Source organism: Macaca mulatta, chromosome 1, assembly GCF_049350105.2.
Source record: "Macaca mulatta isolate MMU2019108-1 chromosome 1, T2T-MMU8v2.0, whole genome shotgun sequence".
Taxonomy (NCBI): domain Eukaryota; kingdom Metazoa; phylum Chordata; class Mammalia; order Primates; family Cercopithecidae; genus Macaca; species Macaca mulatta.
This window is the reverse complement of record NC_133406.1, coordinates 28,150,195-28,167,496: the sequence shown is the minus strand read 5'-3', so window position 1 is coordinate 28,167,496 and position 17,302 is coordinate 28,150,195. Positions and strand designations below refer to the sequence as shown.

The following is a 17,302-nucleotide window of genomic DNA, read 5'->3' as shown; positions in this document are numbered from 1 at the left end:
CAAACGTTTGTGGGAAAGCAATTTCCCTTACAGTTCTGGCCTTGTGCTCCTGTTTCTAGTGAACACTCCAGCTCAGATTATCTTGGAAGGTATGTATTAACCATCATCTATGCTATGAAGACAAAACATTCATTCTTCCAGTTTGTTACTCTCACTCTTGCCTTGATTTGTTGACCCCCATTGTCAGGGTGTGCTAAGAAGTCGAAAATCCCTAAATTTACAGAAGGGGTTAAAAATTTATCCTCATCTGTCCTGTGAGTCTCTTGAAACTCTTGCCCAAAAATGGAGGATCAGTGGAGGCCAGGAGTCAGATTTGTAGATTGGAAATGGCTTTAGGTACCCAAGTTGCAGGCTCACACAAGATTTGGGGCAGTTACTGTTCTTTTGTGGGGACAAAAGGTTACCCTGATCCAAGGGCCTAAAACTCTATGGTGTCAGGTTTTCTCTTCTGTCTTAACACTCCAGGCACTGTGAGGGCTTCTCTGACAGTTTTTCAACATCTCACTAATACCAGCCAGTTCTCCATTTCTTAGATCTGCCCTTCTTTCTTTAAAGACCTCAAGTACATATGCAGAAAAGTCCACACAGCTCCATGGGGACAAACCCTCTCCTCCAGCACGGAACCCAGGCACCAGTCCTAGCACCCACCAATTCCATCCACGGTCATCTGGCCCCACTCCCCTCCTGCCACCCTGGAACCCCGACCACCCTCATTTGAAAGGAGGAGAGGCAGGCAGCCAGTGTTCCTGCCAGCTGTCTACATGTTTCCAATAAGATGCATGTGTGTGCAGCTTATATTCATATAGTCCCTGAAGTGCCTTCAAGCTATTATTTCCCACGTTTTGTTACTCGTGTTCAAGAGACTCTCTCTCCTGCAGGAGCCCAAAGATTTTTGAAGGCAGGATAGGTACCAGCGCCGCCTGGGAGGAGCGCGCCCCCTTTCGGCGAAGGAAGGGAAGGAGGAATGCGTCTGGCGAGGCTCGCAGCTCTTTTAAGCAGCGCAGGGCGTCGGTGCAGCAGAGAGGAGAACTGCGGCGATGCGGTGGCGGTGTTTGTTTCTTTGCCGAGGCAGAGACCACACCATTAGAACCAAAAATACTGTGGGCTCTGTTTTCAACGTTAAAATTCTTCATAGAGTTAATTACTCTTCCACCCATTCCACAACCTCAATCCCCAGTAAAGATGAGATCCAAAAAGAGCCCCCTGTTCCGACCCCTATATCAACTTTACTGCTGCATCTGAGTTTCGGTGTATTCTCTCCCTGCCCGTTGAGAACGTTTCCAATCACTTCACAGTAACTCGGTGAAAGTAAACAAAATAGGAATAAAACCTGCCCTTGCCCTTTCTCATAACTCGGATCTTGGGGATTCAAATTAACACGAATTTCAGATTTATCCCTTTTTAAGAGAGCTGAGCCTGGGCGGACTCAATAATGGTAAAAAAAATAAGCCCCAAAGTTCTGGGGAATTAGAGCTTCTTCATTACGTGGCACAGCTAAGGGACTGGGACACGCAGTACCCGACGAATGTATTCTGGGCATAACTCAGACCCTTATTCCTGTATCTGCGAACCTCGGGAACAGAAGAATCCCCAAGATGCTGGTTGTCCTCAGATTCCTCTAACACATTTGTGCATCTGATTGATTTATTCTGACATGTTTTCTTTATTTTCTTTCATAAAATTTCCTTAACCAACCACCATTTGTGCCTTTATTCCCCTCCCCTACGCTAACATGGCCCTAAAATCGTCTTCCCAGATATTTTTTCATCAAGAAAAGTAGTCCCAGGTCAAGTGAAATACGGTATTTTTTTAGGCTTAAAGTTAAAATCGATACCCCATAATTGTCTGGATGAGTACTTCCCTGAGGCTGCCGCACTAAATTAGAAAAATGTCAATGACAATTTACTAATATTTAGTCCACAGTGGAGCGGTATTACTCAAGAACATCTACACCTGAAAAACAAACCTGCCGACCCTGAACCACTGATGACTGTTTCTCTGCAATGTAACTCCGAATATACTGATTTTAGAATAAACAGCATTTGGAGAAAAGGGAGGCATTGCAACCATTTGTTGGTATTATTATTACTGTTTGAGACTGTTGGGTTTTGAGTGTTAGCCTGCTCACCAAGCCATTTGATTTTACAGGAATCCAAATTCTTGTGGATACATAACGCTGACATATGCATCCTCTTTATTAATATATTGTTGTAAACGGAGTTAAAGGACACCCAAACAATGGAAGTGGTATTCAAAAGGCATCAAAGTAAAACACAGAATTCGACAAAGGGCGCCCAATCAAATTACAATGGCACTCACAATTACAATTACACTCACAGGCAGTTCTCTAAATGTTTGGACAGGGAGAGTTGGCCCCTTATCCAAATATTGCCTGTAATTTTTTATCTGTAGTTCTAAGGAATACTTTAAGGGTCCTGTTAATTAAACTTCCAAAGGCTTGACTAGAGAAAGCGAACCCCCACGTTTTACTTTTTCTTTGAGAGGATACTCTGACCCCCAAAACACTTCCACCACCTGTAGAAAAATAAGCAAAATGCAATCCTCATCTCCGTCTCTACAAACACACTCCCGATTTCAAAAAGTTGTTCCTCGTATAGCTCCTTCTAAAGCGGGGGGTGGGGGGAGTGGAGGAAATACATGCATATTTTCAGAGCGGTTGAAAGTGGGCTCGGCCCTGGAACTGGAGGGGAGCTGGGGGTCGCAATGCAGGCACTGGCGCGCGCAGATCTTTGCAACAACCCCTTACCTGCGGCCCTAGTGCTTCTGCTAAGGAGGAGGGTTTTCCAGGAGTTAGGGGTCTGCGATGATGGTGTGGTAGGCTGTTGGATGGAGCGGGAAACTGTGTGTAGGAGAGGGATTGTAAAAGAAACATGCCTCTTAAAATAAAAAATCAAATTGGTCTAGGGATCGTCGTGGTTGAAAACCTACAATTGTTATTTCGTGGAAAAGGGTCCTGGCTGGGAGAGGCATTCAAAGCTGGGTCGGTGGAATAGAAAGGCATCATCACTGCTTCTGAATGGACTTTTTTTTTTTTTTTCAACTGGGAGCTTGAAGGTGACATCTTGTTGGTTTGGAGATGACTTATTCGCTCGTGTTGTAAAATCTACAGTGACACTCCTGGGAAGAGGAAGGAACTATAGGGACCCGTGTGACCCATTCCTGTTTGCCTAACTCCCTGGCGCTCTGAACTGAGCGCGCACCGAAGTTAGGTCTCTCAGCCAAAATGCAGGACTGCACGACGTCCTAACGCACGGGAGAGATGCTCTGAAGCGTGAGGGTGGGAATTCACTGCATTCCAGAGTTGGGGGAACTGGAGCCCCAGAGAGGACTGGAAGCCTAAGGCTTCGGACTTTACAGGCCTATCTCCCCACACTTCAAATTCCAAGTCGTCCTTCACCCAAAAGTGGGTAAGGAGTACCTGGACTATCAATTTCCCCAAAATTCTAAGAGAAGAAGGTCACCCGGGCCCCTATGTTTGCGTGTAAAATAAACCGAAATCACCACCTATTGACCGGCCTTGACATTCGACTTTGGGGACTCAGTGAGGCACCTTAATCCTGTATTTCTCCTCCTTTAAAGAGAAAAGTTTCCAGGCTAACCTTAAAACGATATATTTCATTGGCTCCCCTCTTCAACGAGATAATTGAAGCCCAAATTTAGACTGCCAGCACTGGCTCCCGAGTCCCAGGATGGTGCTGCATAAGAAAATTTCTGGCGCCAGGGTTGTTGCAAACGCTGAGACTCTAGAAGTTGATATTACTGTGATGCGAATTCCAACTTGGGAGCGCCCTAGAAAATATTCCTGCTCTCCTGGGAGTTTCTCTGGCGAAGAGAAGTTGGCGGGGCAAGGTCCTGGGAGAGTGCGGCTGGTAGATTGGGCAGGCAATTCCTTTGCGCTGCGTTTACACCTCTCCCTTTGTGACAAATCGATTTCCCGCGTCGCTGTTTTGCATTTGCATCCCGCCGCGGCCCGGGAACCAGCTGCGCCGGGTGCACACTTAGCACCGGCTTGTGAATGTGTGCGTGTGTGCGCGCGTGTCTAATTGACTTTCCGTCTACCTTTTTATGACTACATGTGTTTCCAACAAAAGGTCTTATTAGGACAATCTGGTTTCACTAATTTAGAGGTTGGAAACGTGGAAGGCAGGCGCATTTTTTTAAAAGAGTTTGCAGAAGTTCAGATTAAGAAATGACAGCGGGATTCACTGTCTTCATTGGAGTATGTCTGCTTATTTTAATGACCTGTTCCTCTTTCCTCTCCCTGATTACCCAAGTTCTGCCACCACCCCCATTCACACTCCACACTCTCCCAATAGCCACTGGATTCCAAACAATGTTAAAGAACTATTTCTTTGGACACTTAGTGTATTTGAGCCCAGAAGTTGAGAATTTACTAGTAAGAGACTCAGTAAAAAGGGAAAGAAAGCACTCTACAGAGAGGACAGTGTAGTGAATGTCCACCAAGGTGGGGGTGGGGACAGAATTGCTGATGGTGATGGGGTGGGGAGGGTCTGGGAGAAGCCCTGACTTTAGACAATACCCACTCCTTCTAACTATATTCGGCCCTCGTTGTAGTTAGGAATTTTGCAAATTTAAGAACCTAATATTGAAGGTGTAAGTGGAGTTTGTTTTGCTAATTTCAGCTGAAGAGAAAATTTAGAAAGGACAAGGACTGTTTCTATATAGCTAAAGGAGTCAAAGGCTTCTTTTTAATGTTCCCCATCTCTCCGAAGGAGACAATCGTTTCCCACTGGAGTAGACTTTCAGCGGGATACAAAGAGCGCTAGACTCCCGGTTCCATCCCTGAGTCCCTTTGGGGGTGGGGGAGAGTCTGCTCTAGCCATCCTTTCCCGTGACACTCCCCTCTTCCCTGATTCACAGTCTGAGTCTCATTGTCACTGCAGGCTGGAGGCCCAGCGGTCCTGATTTCCAAGTAGCTCACAACAGCCTTCTTGGCAACTCTTGATGGGAGCCCAAGAACTAGGGATGCGGGTTCCCCTGGAAGCCATAAGACTCATCAGGCCCTCCCATTCTCATCCCAGCGGAGAAAAAAGAGGTTGAGAAAAGTGCTTATAAAAGCAACAAACTATTCGTTAGAACACTACCCTCATCTCTCTAGGAAGCAAGGCCTGGGGTGTATGTGTGTGTGTGTGTGTGTGTGTGTGTGTGTGTGTGTGTGTGTGTGTGTGTTTGTGTTTGTGTGTGTGTGTGGGGGGGGGTTCTCAGCTACTTTCCTAGCTCCAGGTGCCTGTCACTTCGTCCCCATCACCTCGCTCTGCCTTCTGCGGCCTCCTCCCGAAGCTGTCTCTTGATCACGCTTCCGCAGAGCATCCTCTTTCTGAACCTCAGTTTCCTTTCGGGGTCTTCTCCCAACAAGACCTCTTTAGTCATTGTAACTCTGAGATGCTCCCGAGTATCACGTGGGCGAGTTTCTAGAGACTTCTTCCCTTCTCCCGGAACATACAGTCCCCAACTCCACCCGCGATGCTGAGCTTGTCCTCGAGCGCCCCTGAGGACGCCCACGTGCTCCACAGGGCCTCTGAGGCGCCAGGCTCAGGTCTCACAGAAGCCAGTCCCCAGTCCAGGGCGGCCTCCCAGCCACAGCGCGTCGCCTCCCTAATCTGCTGGGTGGCGCTCCATAGCTGGCTTCCTCAGGCCGGGCCAGCCCCTCTCCATACCCACTCTAAGGCCACGATGAATCCCGTGTTCCCTTCTCAGGAGTGGCGTCCACTCAGAGCCAAACAACCTGTACAATTTGCATCCCTCTTCCCCTGCAGTATCTGAGGGCCACCACAGCTGGCTTGTTCCCCAGGCTGGCCGAGGCCGCTGGCCTTGGCCATGGTTTTCTCATCCTCCAACCTCCTCATAGGGCAAAGCAGCATCTAGTCTCTCCTGATCCACTCTGGTCTTCTAAGCAGAATTTTCTTCGTGTTCCTGTTTCCTGTTGTGGGTCCAGCCTCTAGTATCGGAACAGTGGTAAATGTCGCAATTAATAAGTCGTCCTGGCAAAACAGAAACGACCAGACGTGCAGAATTGGTGAAGCTGGGGTCTACACCTAATGCTGTTCTCCCTACTTTTTTTTTGTTTTTTGTGAGACTGAGTCTCACTCTTTCATCCAGGCTGGAGTGCAGTGGCACTATCTCAGCTCACTGCAACCTCCGCTTCCCGGGTTCAAGCGATTTTCCTGCCTCTACCTGCTGAGTAACTGGGATTACAGGAGCGCGGCACTACACCCGCCTAATTTTTGTATTTTTAGGAGAGGGGGCTTCACCACATTGATCAGGCTGGTCTCAAACTCCTGACCTTGTGATCTGCCCACCTCGGGGTCCCAAAATGCTGGGATTACAGGTGTGAGCTACCGCGCCTGGACTCTCCCTACTTTTTTCATTTTTCATTTTCCCTAGTAAAACGTTTAAAAACAATCATAGTATTTCTCAGTGCATTTTGTTAGAACTAAGAGTGCCTATGCAAACACTGAAGTAAGGCTGCGGGTGCCAGCAGCAGAAGCAGCCTCTCAAGAACCCAAACCTTACATAGAACGTCTCTGTCTCTGAGCCTAGCTCTTTATGCGCAACTTGGGGACACCTGGTACTTCATTCCTCAGAGTTGGCCACCTTTCTCTGGTGTTCAGGCCAGACTTCCTCATTCAGTTCCTGTAGCAGTCTGCTAGTACATTAGGTGGATCGGCCCTAGGCCTATTTTGGCTAAAAATACCCAGGGGCGCCCAGGCCGGAATATGGAAGCAGGGTAAAGACCGCGCGCCCTCAGCACACCAGAGGCTCTCTCTGACGCTTGCTTTAGCGTGGCCCGCTGGGCCACCACTGTGCCTGGGCCCTGTTTCCAGTTGTTTCTATGTCCAGTTTGACTTGTATGTCTATTCTTTGAGAGTCTGAAATAGACAATGTTTTGTGAAAATCATAGAATGCTGGCGGGTCCCCTGGTTCCCAGGTTTCCAAATTTGAAGACAAAATGGTAACCAGCAACTACTGATATAGAAAGTGAACAGCCTCATTTGAGGACTTACAGCTAAGTTCAGACTCTTGCAACCTCGAGGAGAAGAGGGAGTATCTGTACGTATCTGGCCACATGTCACCTGGGATGAACAGGGTGACCGGTCTGTTACAGGCTTGGGGATATGGGGATACATTTGCAGTCTCTTTTTAAGGCACTAGCGAAGCGAGATTTTCATGGGGCGCGAGGTTGGTCAGTGAATATGGGGAAGGGAAACTAGACTTTCTTGGACGTTTAAGAGCCAATAGGGAGAGCTCCTCTAAAGTGACTCGGACCTCCGCACTGAAGCCCGCGCCTCCCAGATGCAGCTAGCCTGTGCGGGATCATGCAGGGCTGGATTTCAGGTTTCACCCGTAAAGGACATTCCCTTTGCTTGGCCTGAGTTTTCCAGAGGCAGCCGGGCTTTTGACTCTGCCAGTCTCAAACCCATTTGCTGTAGAGGCAACAGCAGGGGGCAGAGAGCAGCTCCAGTGTCTCGGGCCGGGCGTTCTCTCGCGGCCTCCAAGTCGCGCCCGGCCTTACGGTGCCCGCGTGGAGTGTCAAGTCCTGCTCCCTGTGCCTGGTGCCCTCCCACAAGCCGTCATACGCTGCCTGAGAGAAGCCCTTCGAACCCGACTCAGCATCTTTAACCCGCTGCTTTCCCAAACAGGGGTGGCTCTCTGAGTTTGCACCCCGCTAAGACCTTTTCCCATCCCAGTCCCGCCGCCCCGCGTGCGGGATGAACCGAGCCGGTGCCTGACCAAAGTAAAGAGAGTCCGCGGCGGACAGAGTCCCTGCCTAAGACCGCAGGGCCTCGGAGTGTCCCCGGACCTTGGAGCCTCTCTCCAGCGTCCTCCTTGGCTATGCCCTCGACCGAGACCCGCTTTTCTTATCTGGTTTCCCCTGTAACTGGCCCTTCCTTTGAAGTCTGCCACCACCTATCCTGGTCTCAGGACCTAGTCTTTCTGGCCGCGGAGGAGCTCTCGCTGCCCTACACCGGTCCCCGCCCTCTGTCCCGGGCACACACCCCCGTGGGCATGCGCCCCTCACTCACTGTCCTGCTGCGGGGTGTCGCTGCCGCTGGTGAGTCCCGGCGACTCCAGCAGGCTCCGGCCAGCCTCACCCACGTTCTCGTCCGCCTGTGCCGCCACCATGTCCCCGGCTTCCTCCAGGTCTAGCAGGTGACTGACGGAGAAGTTCTTTTTCGCCTGCAGAGTGTCGAGGTTGCCCGGGCTGTCCAAGCGGCCGCCCAGCGCCGGTTGCCGCTCCAGAACGTGCCCGTAGCTGGAGGTCATGGTCTCCCCCACCGATCCCACCCACCCCCCTCTCTTCCCGCTCGAATCAACACCAAACGCTGTGGGCGCAAGGGGGGAGAGGAGCCGAGTGGGGAAGAAAGAGGGGGGTAGTGGAGAGAGAGAGAGAGAGAGAGAGAGAGAGAGAGAGAGAGAGAGAGAGAGGAGAGGAAGAGGGAGGGAAGGAGAGGAAGGCCAAAAAAAAAAAAAAAAAAAAAAAGTGGAAAAGAGGGCGGGGGACCCCCTTCTGTAGAGCAGAGCGTTCTGCACCAGCCGCCTTCCACAGCCTTGGTTGCTTTCCTGAGGCCAAGTCCGGGGCGGTCCAAAGAGATAATCCACACTAAAATACAATATTAAAAAGTCACCCTATGTTCAAGTCAGGAGAAAAAAATCCCTTCCAACTCTCCAAAAGTGTCCACACGCACAGACTAAAAATAATAATAAGGGGGAGAAAGGAAAGCGGAGGCCAGCAGGGCGGGGGAGTTAGGCAAACAGAAGAAGAGAGAAGAAGGGGTGGGAGAGAAGAATCAAAGTGAAGGGTTTTTTTCAAAGGTTAAAAAAGTTATTCCCAGGCAAGAGTTCAAGCACCAACAGAAGAAGGCTTGTTCCAGCTTTAAAACATCTTCAAGAAAACGTGTTCCCCCCTCTCTGCACTCCTGTGGATTCTCAGGAGTGACTAAAGTTTCAGGAGGAGAGGGTGATGTCTTGCAGATGTATTAGAGAGCAGGATTCTCACTTTACTTTTTGTAAAGAGTAAAAAAAAAAAAAAAAATTAAGAATTAAAAAAAAAAGGCTTCAAGAGTCCGAAGGAGGGTGCTGTTGGGTTCCCCCCTTTCCCTTCTCTCTCTCCCCCTCTTCTTGCTGGGCTCCTTTTTCCTTCTCAGTTGGATCAAGAAGCTCTCTGGCACTTCAAAAGGCACAAACTGGCATGCAGAGGAGGCTTTGTAGGGAATACAAGAAAATTGGAGACCCCTGGGAGGGCAGATCTCGACTTAATAGGAGCCTGTAATTACGTGGCAAAGCCTTTGTGCGGTGCCTGACGTTTCACAGACCCCCTTTCTCCATCACAATCTCCTTCTTCCTCCTTTCCCTGGGACCAAAAAACAGTCTGATTAAGAAACCCCCCTTTGCCAACATCAGAGTTAGAAAGAAAGGGAGAGGGAGGGAACAAGAGAGAGGGAGGGAGAGAGGAAGGGAGGGAAGGAGAGAGAGAGGGAAGGAGAGAGAGAGAGAGAGAGAACGAGAGAAGAGAAATGAGAGAGGGAAGAGAGCAAGAGAGCCCCTTTGGATTTCTAAAGGTCTAATTATCATTCCCTTGCAATAATATCACGGGAGAAAAGACAAACTGAAACTCACAGTCACTTCAAACGTGCGGATTATTTTGCTTCGGCATTAACTCCTCCAGATTTGTTTAAGATCCTGTTGGAAAATCTCATTTGCATGTTTTGATAACAGCTGTGGGGAAATTTGGAAAAAATCCACCACCATCACAATCAGATTTTCTTCTCCTTCTGCCTTCCCCCACCACCTTTAAAACACACACACATACACACACACACACACACACACACATTTTCTGCTGTTCTAACAGTTTTGGGGGGGAGTACAGGGAGAAAGTAAGCATATTAAGGCTATTTTTGGTTCTGTAGAGGGAGCCTATTAAATAATGTAATAAAATAACAAGAGGGATGCTAATGGGAAGCTCTCTTACGCCTCTCGCAAGGACTGAAGGCAGGTTGGGGAGATCTAGAGGGCACCGAGTTTATTTGAGGCTTTCCCAGCCATTAGGAATACCAGGGCTAGGGCAATGAGAAATGTACGTGTTTATTAAACTGGAGGAAAGGACTCCAAAAATATATTATAATATTTCTCCCTACCCCCTGCCGATTTTGTAACTTCTATGGTACGGCCAAGGTTGCTTCCCCAGGCGAGGACGCTAAACCTAGAGGGTCCCGCTGCCCAGATTCCTTGGAGCAGGCAGGAGCACTCACAGAGGCGGGAGTAGGGGAGGCTTCCGTGCGGTTCTGCGTCCGGCCTGGCTGTGGTGCCGGGAGGACAGAGAGGGGCGGAGGAACCCCCATTTAAGTTTACGGATAATCCTCTGTCGTCCGTCTGCGGAGCCCTAACTTGACAGAAGACAGAGAGGTGCTGAGCAGTTTTTTCATGACCTGTTGGAATTTGGTAACAGCTTTAACAGTCTCATTAGAAATGAGTTACTATATGACGACTAAGTAAAATATTAAGTGCTTATTTGTGGCGTTTTATGTTCTTTAAACGCGCGCGCACACACACACATGCATCCGTACTCCCGCACTCCCTTGATTGCTAGACTTTTTTTTTTTTCGTCCCATAGCCAAGAGGCTTGACTGGAGAGAAAGAAGGGTACGAGTGTGTGTAAATGGTTTCTGGGCTCCAAACGGCCATAGTTAGCCCAGAACTTCCAGCCCTGATCTGGGAAAAGAACATTTGATGCCATCAAAGGGCTGCAGATTGAAACCAGATGTGCTCGCCTCGGTTCTTTCCATGCATTTAATTAAGGAGCAGGGATGGAGGAGACTTTTTCATCATTAGTCCACCCACTCCCCCCTCCTTTCTGCAGTCCTTCTCCCTCCCCCCAATCTCCCCACCCCCACTCCCATCCCTGGGCCACTCGAACCCCCGACCGGGAGCCCAGAGCCCTGCCAGCGCCGCACTGTGCGCCGCGCACGTCGCTCGATCTCCCCAGCGGTACCGGCTCTAAGCTGTAAACATCTGTGCGCTTCTGAGCTAGGGTGAAATCGACGCGCGTGGGGGGTGGGCGTGCACGCGGGTGGGCCAGCGCAGAGTGGGAGTGTGTGGGTGCCTTTCGTCGGAATTTCCAACTCAGCTGCCTCCGAGAGCCTAAGCTGAGCGCCGCACGTGCTCGTGCCATCTGCTGTACTGGACGCAATCTAATAGCGCAGAGAGGTTTCCACCGGGCAGTTCGATGTGGGCCGTTTCTCCCTTCCCAGCGGTTTGTCCTTGGAGCGGATCAGCCTCCCCAAAACCTCCCTAGAATTGGAGCAGCTCCTTGCCTCTCTCTCCTTTCGCATTCTCCATCCTCATTTACACACTTGCGTTTTAACGTTGCTGTTTGTCCCCTACACAGACCGAATTGCCCCTCGTAATAAAGGTCTGGGTAAGGGCTGGGGACTTTTGGCATCCCCAAGACACGATGTTCGCCCTGAAGATCCAGCGTCCTCAGTCATTTAGGGGGTCAGCGTCCTCAGATCGCCCTTCCGAGGAAGTTGCCTTATCCGGGTGAATGGTCAATATGGTTGGTGAGTGAGGAATAGCCACAAGCAAGAGAGTTTATAGATGGGCATCCGGAGGCATACGCAGACGTCTCCGATGATATTCGGAGGGACTGGGCGCTTCTTGAAAATCACCCACTTGTCATTCGTGTTAATATCAACCAATACCACTAATACCAACTAGGATGCTAACGGTTTCAAGAAAAACACCGCACACATTTGCTAATTTATCGACTATATACATAATATTATATAATATACGTAATGTATAATATAAATTTCTATGTGCAGTATTTTCCCCAAATGTCTTTCGAACTGAGAGCTCGAACACCCGCCAATGTGCCGGGCTTGTTAGACCTGTGCAGCGCCGCTCCTGCAGCTCTAGAAGCACAAGGTCGGGGAGCCCACCTCTAGAAAAGGAGGTGGCCTTTGAAGAGTGAGGAACGGAGAGTGTCCTTGAGTCCTTGGAGCTGGAACTCGGGAGCAGAGTCCCAGGGTCCTCAGGGAAAGGGAAGAGCGGCGTCGGGGACTTAGTCGCGGTCCCCGGGGAGCGCGAGGCAAGCAGCAGGGCCCTCTTCCGCCGTTCCGCAGTGCTTTTCTCAGAATTCGGCGGAGGGAGGCCACCAGAGCGCGAAGGCTTGAGGGGCTCTTCAACACCGTGAGAGGCTGCTCTTTCCCGGGATATCCCGTAGGCCTCAGCTGCAGGGACCAAGCCCTGGATTCCTCTAGCCCGGACATCACCGCAGGGAGTCGGGAGGCAGGGTGGGCTGCGGGACGCGTTGGGAGAGCCCCCTAGGAAGCAAATCACAAAGGCAAACACCCTGCAGAACTGATCCCCCCGCCCCCCAACCCCCCCTCCCCGGTTTTTCTTGCTTGTTTAAGTCTTTGTGGTTTTTTTCTTTTCCTTTTTTTCTATTAGCAATTACAAGTGGATTGCATCCACACTCTGATTATGTTTACACACATTCGTAATTTGTTAAGAGTCTGGATTGTAATTTTAAAATATCGGGATAACCCTACAGGGAAATTCAAGTCAGAGCTGATAATGCGTTCACCTCATAAAGGACAAAAGGCGTGCTTCAGCTGGAGAAGGCGCTCCGGAAACCCTCCTAGCCAGAGCTGATGCTCTCCCAAAGGCATCCATGGACAAGCTGGGAGCTCCTTCCCAGAGCGCCATAGGTCGGTACTCCTAGCCTCTCCTTGACCTCCAGGTTCCAGGTCCTGCTCGCAAGAGGGGTGGAGCAAGGGGGAAACTGATGGACCAAAGTTCTCTGGGCTTGGCTCACGTTGTAGGAACCAGGAGGGCCAAGCACCTTGAGAATTCGAACTACCATCTGGCAGAAAGATGTCAGGAGAGGAGACTTGAGGAAGTTTTGGAGGAGAGCACATACTCATCTCCCAAGCAGGCGGTAGGCTTGGCTTGGCATTTAGAAGGCCCCAGAGAATAGCCTGCTGTTGCCCCTGTAGTTCCTTAATCACTACTTTGCTTTCCCCAAGTGATTTTTGGGGGTGGGAGAGAGAGCTGGAAAAAGAGAATTTCTAACTCAAAATCTCTGAACATGTGTAGGCCTTTCTTTGGCTTTAGCTTTGACTTCCATCCATCAATTATTATTTTTTGAAGTTTGAAGCCCTGCATGATGTAACTAACCAGAAACTTCTCCCTTATGACCCTTCCAGCATCTGAGACCCACTTTCCAACCATTCCTTCTGCCCTACCTCCTTTACAATTTCTGTTTTTGAATTCCTCCCCATGTATGTGGGAGCAAAGCTGGATCTAGCAGGGAAACTTGCCAATAGATCAGACCAAGGTAGGAGAGAGGTTTGGTTCCCAGCCACGTGCCTTTGGGTGGTCCTATTAATAGTCAGGTTTGGTACTGATTACTGTCTAGGGTTTCCCTGGCACTGAAAGTTGGCAGAACTCTGCCTTATCTGGCTAGCAGAATGTCTCCCACCCTAAGCAATTTCCTTTCTGAGGTGGAAACCAGGGGTGGCACGCCCTGACATGTTAATAAACTAACATGACAATCAGGTGACAGGTCACAGGTTCCATGACACATAAAGAAGACACCACCACTCTCAGGAGAATGACATGCTGTGGGAATGAAAATGCTTTCTTTCTCATGGTTGACAATCTAGGACATATTCATTAGCAATGATACAGGGCAAAAGACAAATGCAAAATGGATTCTGCAGGGTTCCCATATTTTAATCTTTTTAGAAGGAGTCTTTATGTCAGGCCTGAAAGGAACTCTCCTTTATCCTTCCAATTCTGATTCTTGTAATAAACGTGTTATTTCAGGAGCATTTCTCCTATGCTCTATTCTTTATCCAATAGCCTCATTGAGTTATTTTGAAATTTTATAATAATTAAAGGAAGTCAGACTAAAAATACATTTCCAAGTAATGAGCTGCTAATGGATCTACTCTGTTATAGGCTGGGAAGCCCAATATATTCAGGTGGGACCTAGAATAGTTTCATTAAGCCCATCTGCTCCTCAAATCACTGGCTGGACACTGACTTTGCATATACCACTGAGGCAGCTTTAGCTAAAGACATTAGTGACCTGCACATTTACAAATGCAGTAAGTATTCCTCAGGCCTTATTTTGCTAAATGCTTCTGCTATAATTGATAGTGTTGAGCATCTTTTTTTTTTTTTTTTTTTTTTTTTTTTTTTTTTTTTGAGTATTTTTCTCCTGGTCCCCTGTTTCTCTGACCACTTATTTTGGTTTTCATAGTGTATTACTTTTTCTCTGCTCACTCCTTAAATATTTATATTCTCCAGAATTCTGGTCTTCATTTTACTGTCTTTCAACATAAATAGGTTGTTCTTAGAAGATATCTTACTTTTTATGGGTTATGTCTTGGTCTGTTTTACGTTGCTATAAAAGAATACCTGATTGGGGGGCCGAGGTGGGCAGATCACAAGGTCAGGAGATCGAGACCATCCCGGCTAACACGGTGAAACCTTCTCTCTACTAAAAATACAAAATATGAGTCGGGCATGGTGGCGGCTACCTGTAGTCCCAGCTACTTGGGAGGCTGAGGCAGGAGAATGGCGTGAACCCGGGAGGCGGAGCTTGCAGTGAGCCAAGATCGCACCACTGCACTCCAGTCTGGGTGACAGAACGAGACTCTGTCTCAAATAAATAAATAAATAAATAAATAAATAAATAATTAAATAATTAAAAAGAATACCTGAGACTGGGTTACATATAAAGAAAAGAGGTTTGTTTAGCTCATGGTTCCGCAGGCTGAGAAGTTCAAGGATAAGAAGTTCAAGTTCAAGTTCTGGCTTCTGGTGAGACCTATTCTGCTGCATCACACTATGGCAGACAGGGTAAAAGGGGAAGTGGACATGTATGAAGAGAGGGAAACCTTAGGGGCATCCCAGCTTATAACTACCCACTCCAATGAGAATCCATTCTCCTGAGAACTAATTCACTCTTGTGAGAACAAGAATGTATTTACTAATGTTGGAAGAGCACTGAACCATTCATGAGGGATCCACTGTCATAACCCAAACACCCCCTACTAGGCCCCACCCCCAACCCGCCCTCACTAGGGATCAAATTTCAACATGAGCTTTGGTGGTAACAAACAAACCATATCCAAACCATAGCAGTTAACTACCACCTGTTTGTCAGTGAGTCCAAAATGTAAACCTTAAGCTTGTCCACCTACTTACTGTCATCTGCTGCAAACTGGGCAAGTTACCACTCCAAGCCTCAGCTTACTCATCACTCAAATAATTCTAATTATGGCACCTACCATATATATTTGTGAAAATTAAATAAGAAGGCAGGCAATCAATTTATCACAGTGCTTAGCATATAGTAAGATCTGAAGAAAAAAAAAGATAGCTATCTCCTTGCTGGATCTGCACATTTATTGAAGAAACATAAACTTAAACTCTTGCCCCAGTAGTAAACCTAGGAATTATCCCAAATTTCTTCCTCTTTGATGCCACCTCCAGGTCTGCCTAAATTATCTAGCTAGCATCAATCCTGATACAAAATAGCCAATAAATCCTTGTGGAATTGGAACTGAAAATAAAGTAATACTGGAGGAGGTGAATAGGCAACACTATATATGAATATGTAGGTATTATATTTATAGTGTGTTCATATTATATAAACATAACAGTTAGTAGTCCAGGTGTCTTGCCAGATGCTCTCAGAGGAAATATGAGTATACAGGTGCCATACCTTCTCTGTCTTGAGGAACCCAAATCTTACTCACCAGGCAGATTCAGATGTACCACAAATGGCTATTGAGAGGATTAAGAAAGAGAATAAAGGAAAAATGCCTTATCATAGTCAATATTCAAAAAATGTTAGTTCCCTTCCTCCACTCTTTACCTTATGCTCAGATTCTTCTGGGCTGCACAGGGTAATAGGAGGCTTAATTCTTGCTATCTTTCTATTTTAGAAAAATCCTTTAAGGATGGGCATAGGCATGTAACTTAGATGCTTAAAACTGGGAATGGCTCTACGCAAGCAGCAGCACACAGAGCTGTAAGAGAAACCAATGCCAACCCCTCATTCTTTTGCAGGAAGAATTCATGCCTGGTAGGTTTTCTTGTGTCTCACTCTGAGAATTTGAGAACCTGATACTCACCAGATTATTGGCCCTGAATAAGACATCTAAGCTGAGATCCCAGGCTAGGTTGGTGCCTCTGCAAGCTCTTCAACTTTTGGGCCCTGAAGCTCTGTTTCCAGGCCAGGCAGACATAAGATGGAATCTAACAGTACAAATACAAAATTCTCTGGACCTGGGTAAGTTAGGCTGATTTGAAATGCATAAGGTCCTTCAGCTGACTTTGGTGCTTATTTACAGCATACATAGTGGGTGTGCCACTTTGGATAACATTCCTTGGCTTGCTGCTCCCGTAAATCTGGAACCAAGTACAACCCACTTCTCTACGTGCTTTCCTCCCCTTCTATGAATCTCTAAGTTTCTAAACGTGTCTCTCTCTTATCTCCCAGATCTCCACTTTTCCTATAATACTAGCTCATAGGTAAACATCCAAGCTGGTCACAACTTCTTTTGTCACTTTATACCTGTTAGGTTAGGTATATAAATTTTACCCTAATTTTTCCTGTTTTTATCTTGTTAAAAACACCTGGATCTGCCTTATTTCAAGTTTTTCTCCACAGTAATTTCACAAAATTTCAGAGACTATTTTTTTCTTTCCTGCCTCAAAGTGATGCTTTGAGATAATGTATATGTGAGGAACTCAATGTAAAAGGTATGACTGTATATAGGACCAGTTATATTTGTCATTACCTCCAGTTGTCATTCTTTCCTGACATTCTTTTCTTGCCTTTATCACTACAGAAAAGAAGTAAGGATTTATACAGTGGAAATAAGAAAACTAACTTTTATTAAAAAGTCTAAAATAATGTGCTATATCAGTACTTTGCAGATCACAAACCTGTTATTTCTACATTTTGTTAAGTCACCATTCACCTCTTCATGCAATATATACCTTTGTCTTTCATGAACCTGGTACCCAGCTCTGCATTTAAAGCACCACAACTACCTATCTCCAGAATACATACTGGAAAAAAAAAGGAATTCCTTTTGCTACTTACCCTTTTATTCTTTCCTCTTTCCTGATTTGTTCTTTTGAGCATCTTCTGTTCCTTTAAGCCAAAAGTTAGAATTATTTCCTTCAAAATATGAAAAGAGATTTAGTGACCTCTCTAACATTCGTTACTATT

At 47.4% G+C, this 17,302-nt stretch overlaps 2 protein-coding genes across 4 annotated transcripts in view; both read right to left on the bottom strand.

The window, feature by feature from the left end:
* The window catches only part of PRRX1 (paired related homeobox 1), a 75,795-nt gene extending 65,952 nt beyond the window's left edge, over positions 1-9,843 (bottom strand). For 2 of the 3 annotated variants that reach the window (XM_015124367.3, XM_001097390.5), the window contains exon 1: positions 8,067-9,386. In XM_015124367.3, coding sequence (XP_014979853.1) covers positions 8,067-8,307 — 241 coding nt within the window. In that variant the 5' untranslated portion in view covers positions 8,308-9,386. Of the gene's footprint in view, positions 1-8,066; positions 9,387-9,660 lie in introns of those variants that run through there. The other variant, XM_028850312.2, reaches the window with a different exon arrangement.
* A 1,108-nt stretch (positions 9,844-10,951) lies between these two features.
* LOC144338100 (uncharacterized) lies at positions 10,952-15,096 on the bottom strand. The gene is made up of 2 exons (XM_077986456.1): positions 14,775-15,096; positions 10,952-12,368 (listed from the first exon to the last, which is right to left on the bottom strand). Exons 1-2 carry the CDS (start codon positions 14,896-14,898, stop codon positions 11,734-11,736), a joined length of 759 nt encoding a protein of 252 aa, XP_077842582.1. The 5' UTR covers positions 14,899-15,096; the 3' UTR covers positions 10,952-11,733.
* Positions 15,097-17,302: the final 2,206 nt, after the last annotated feature.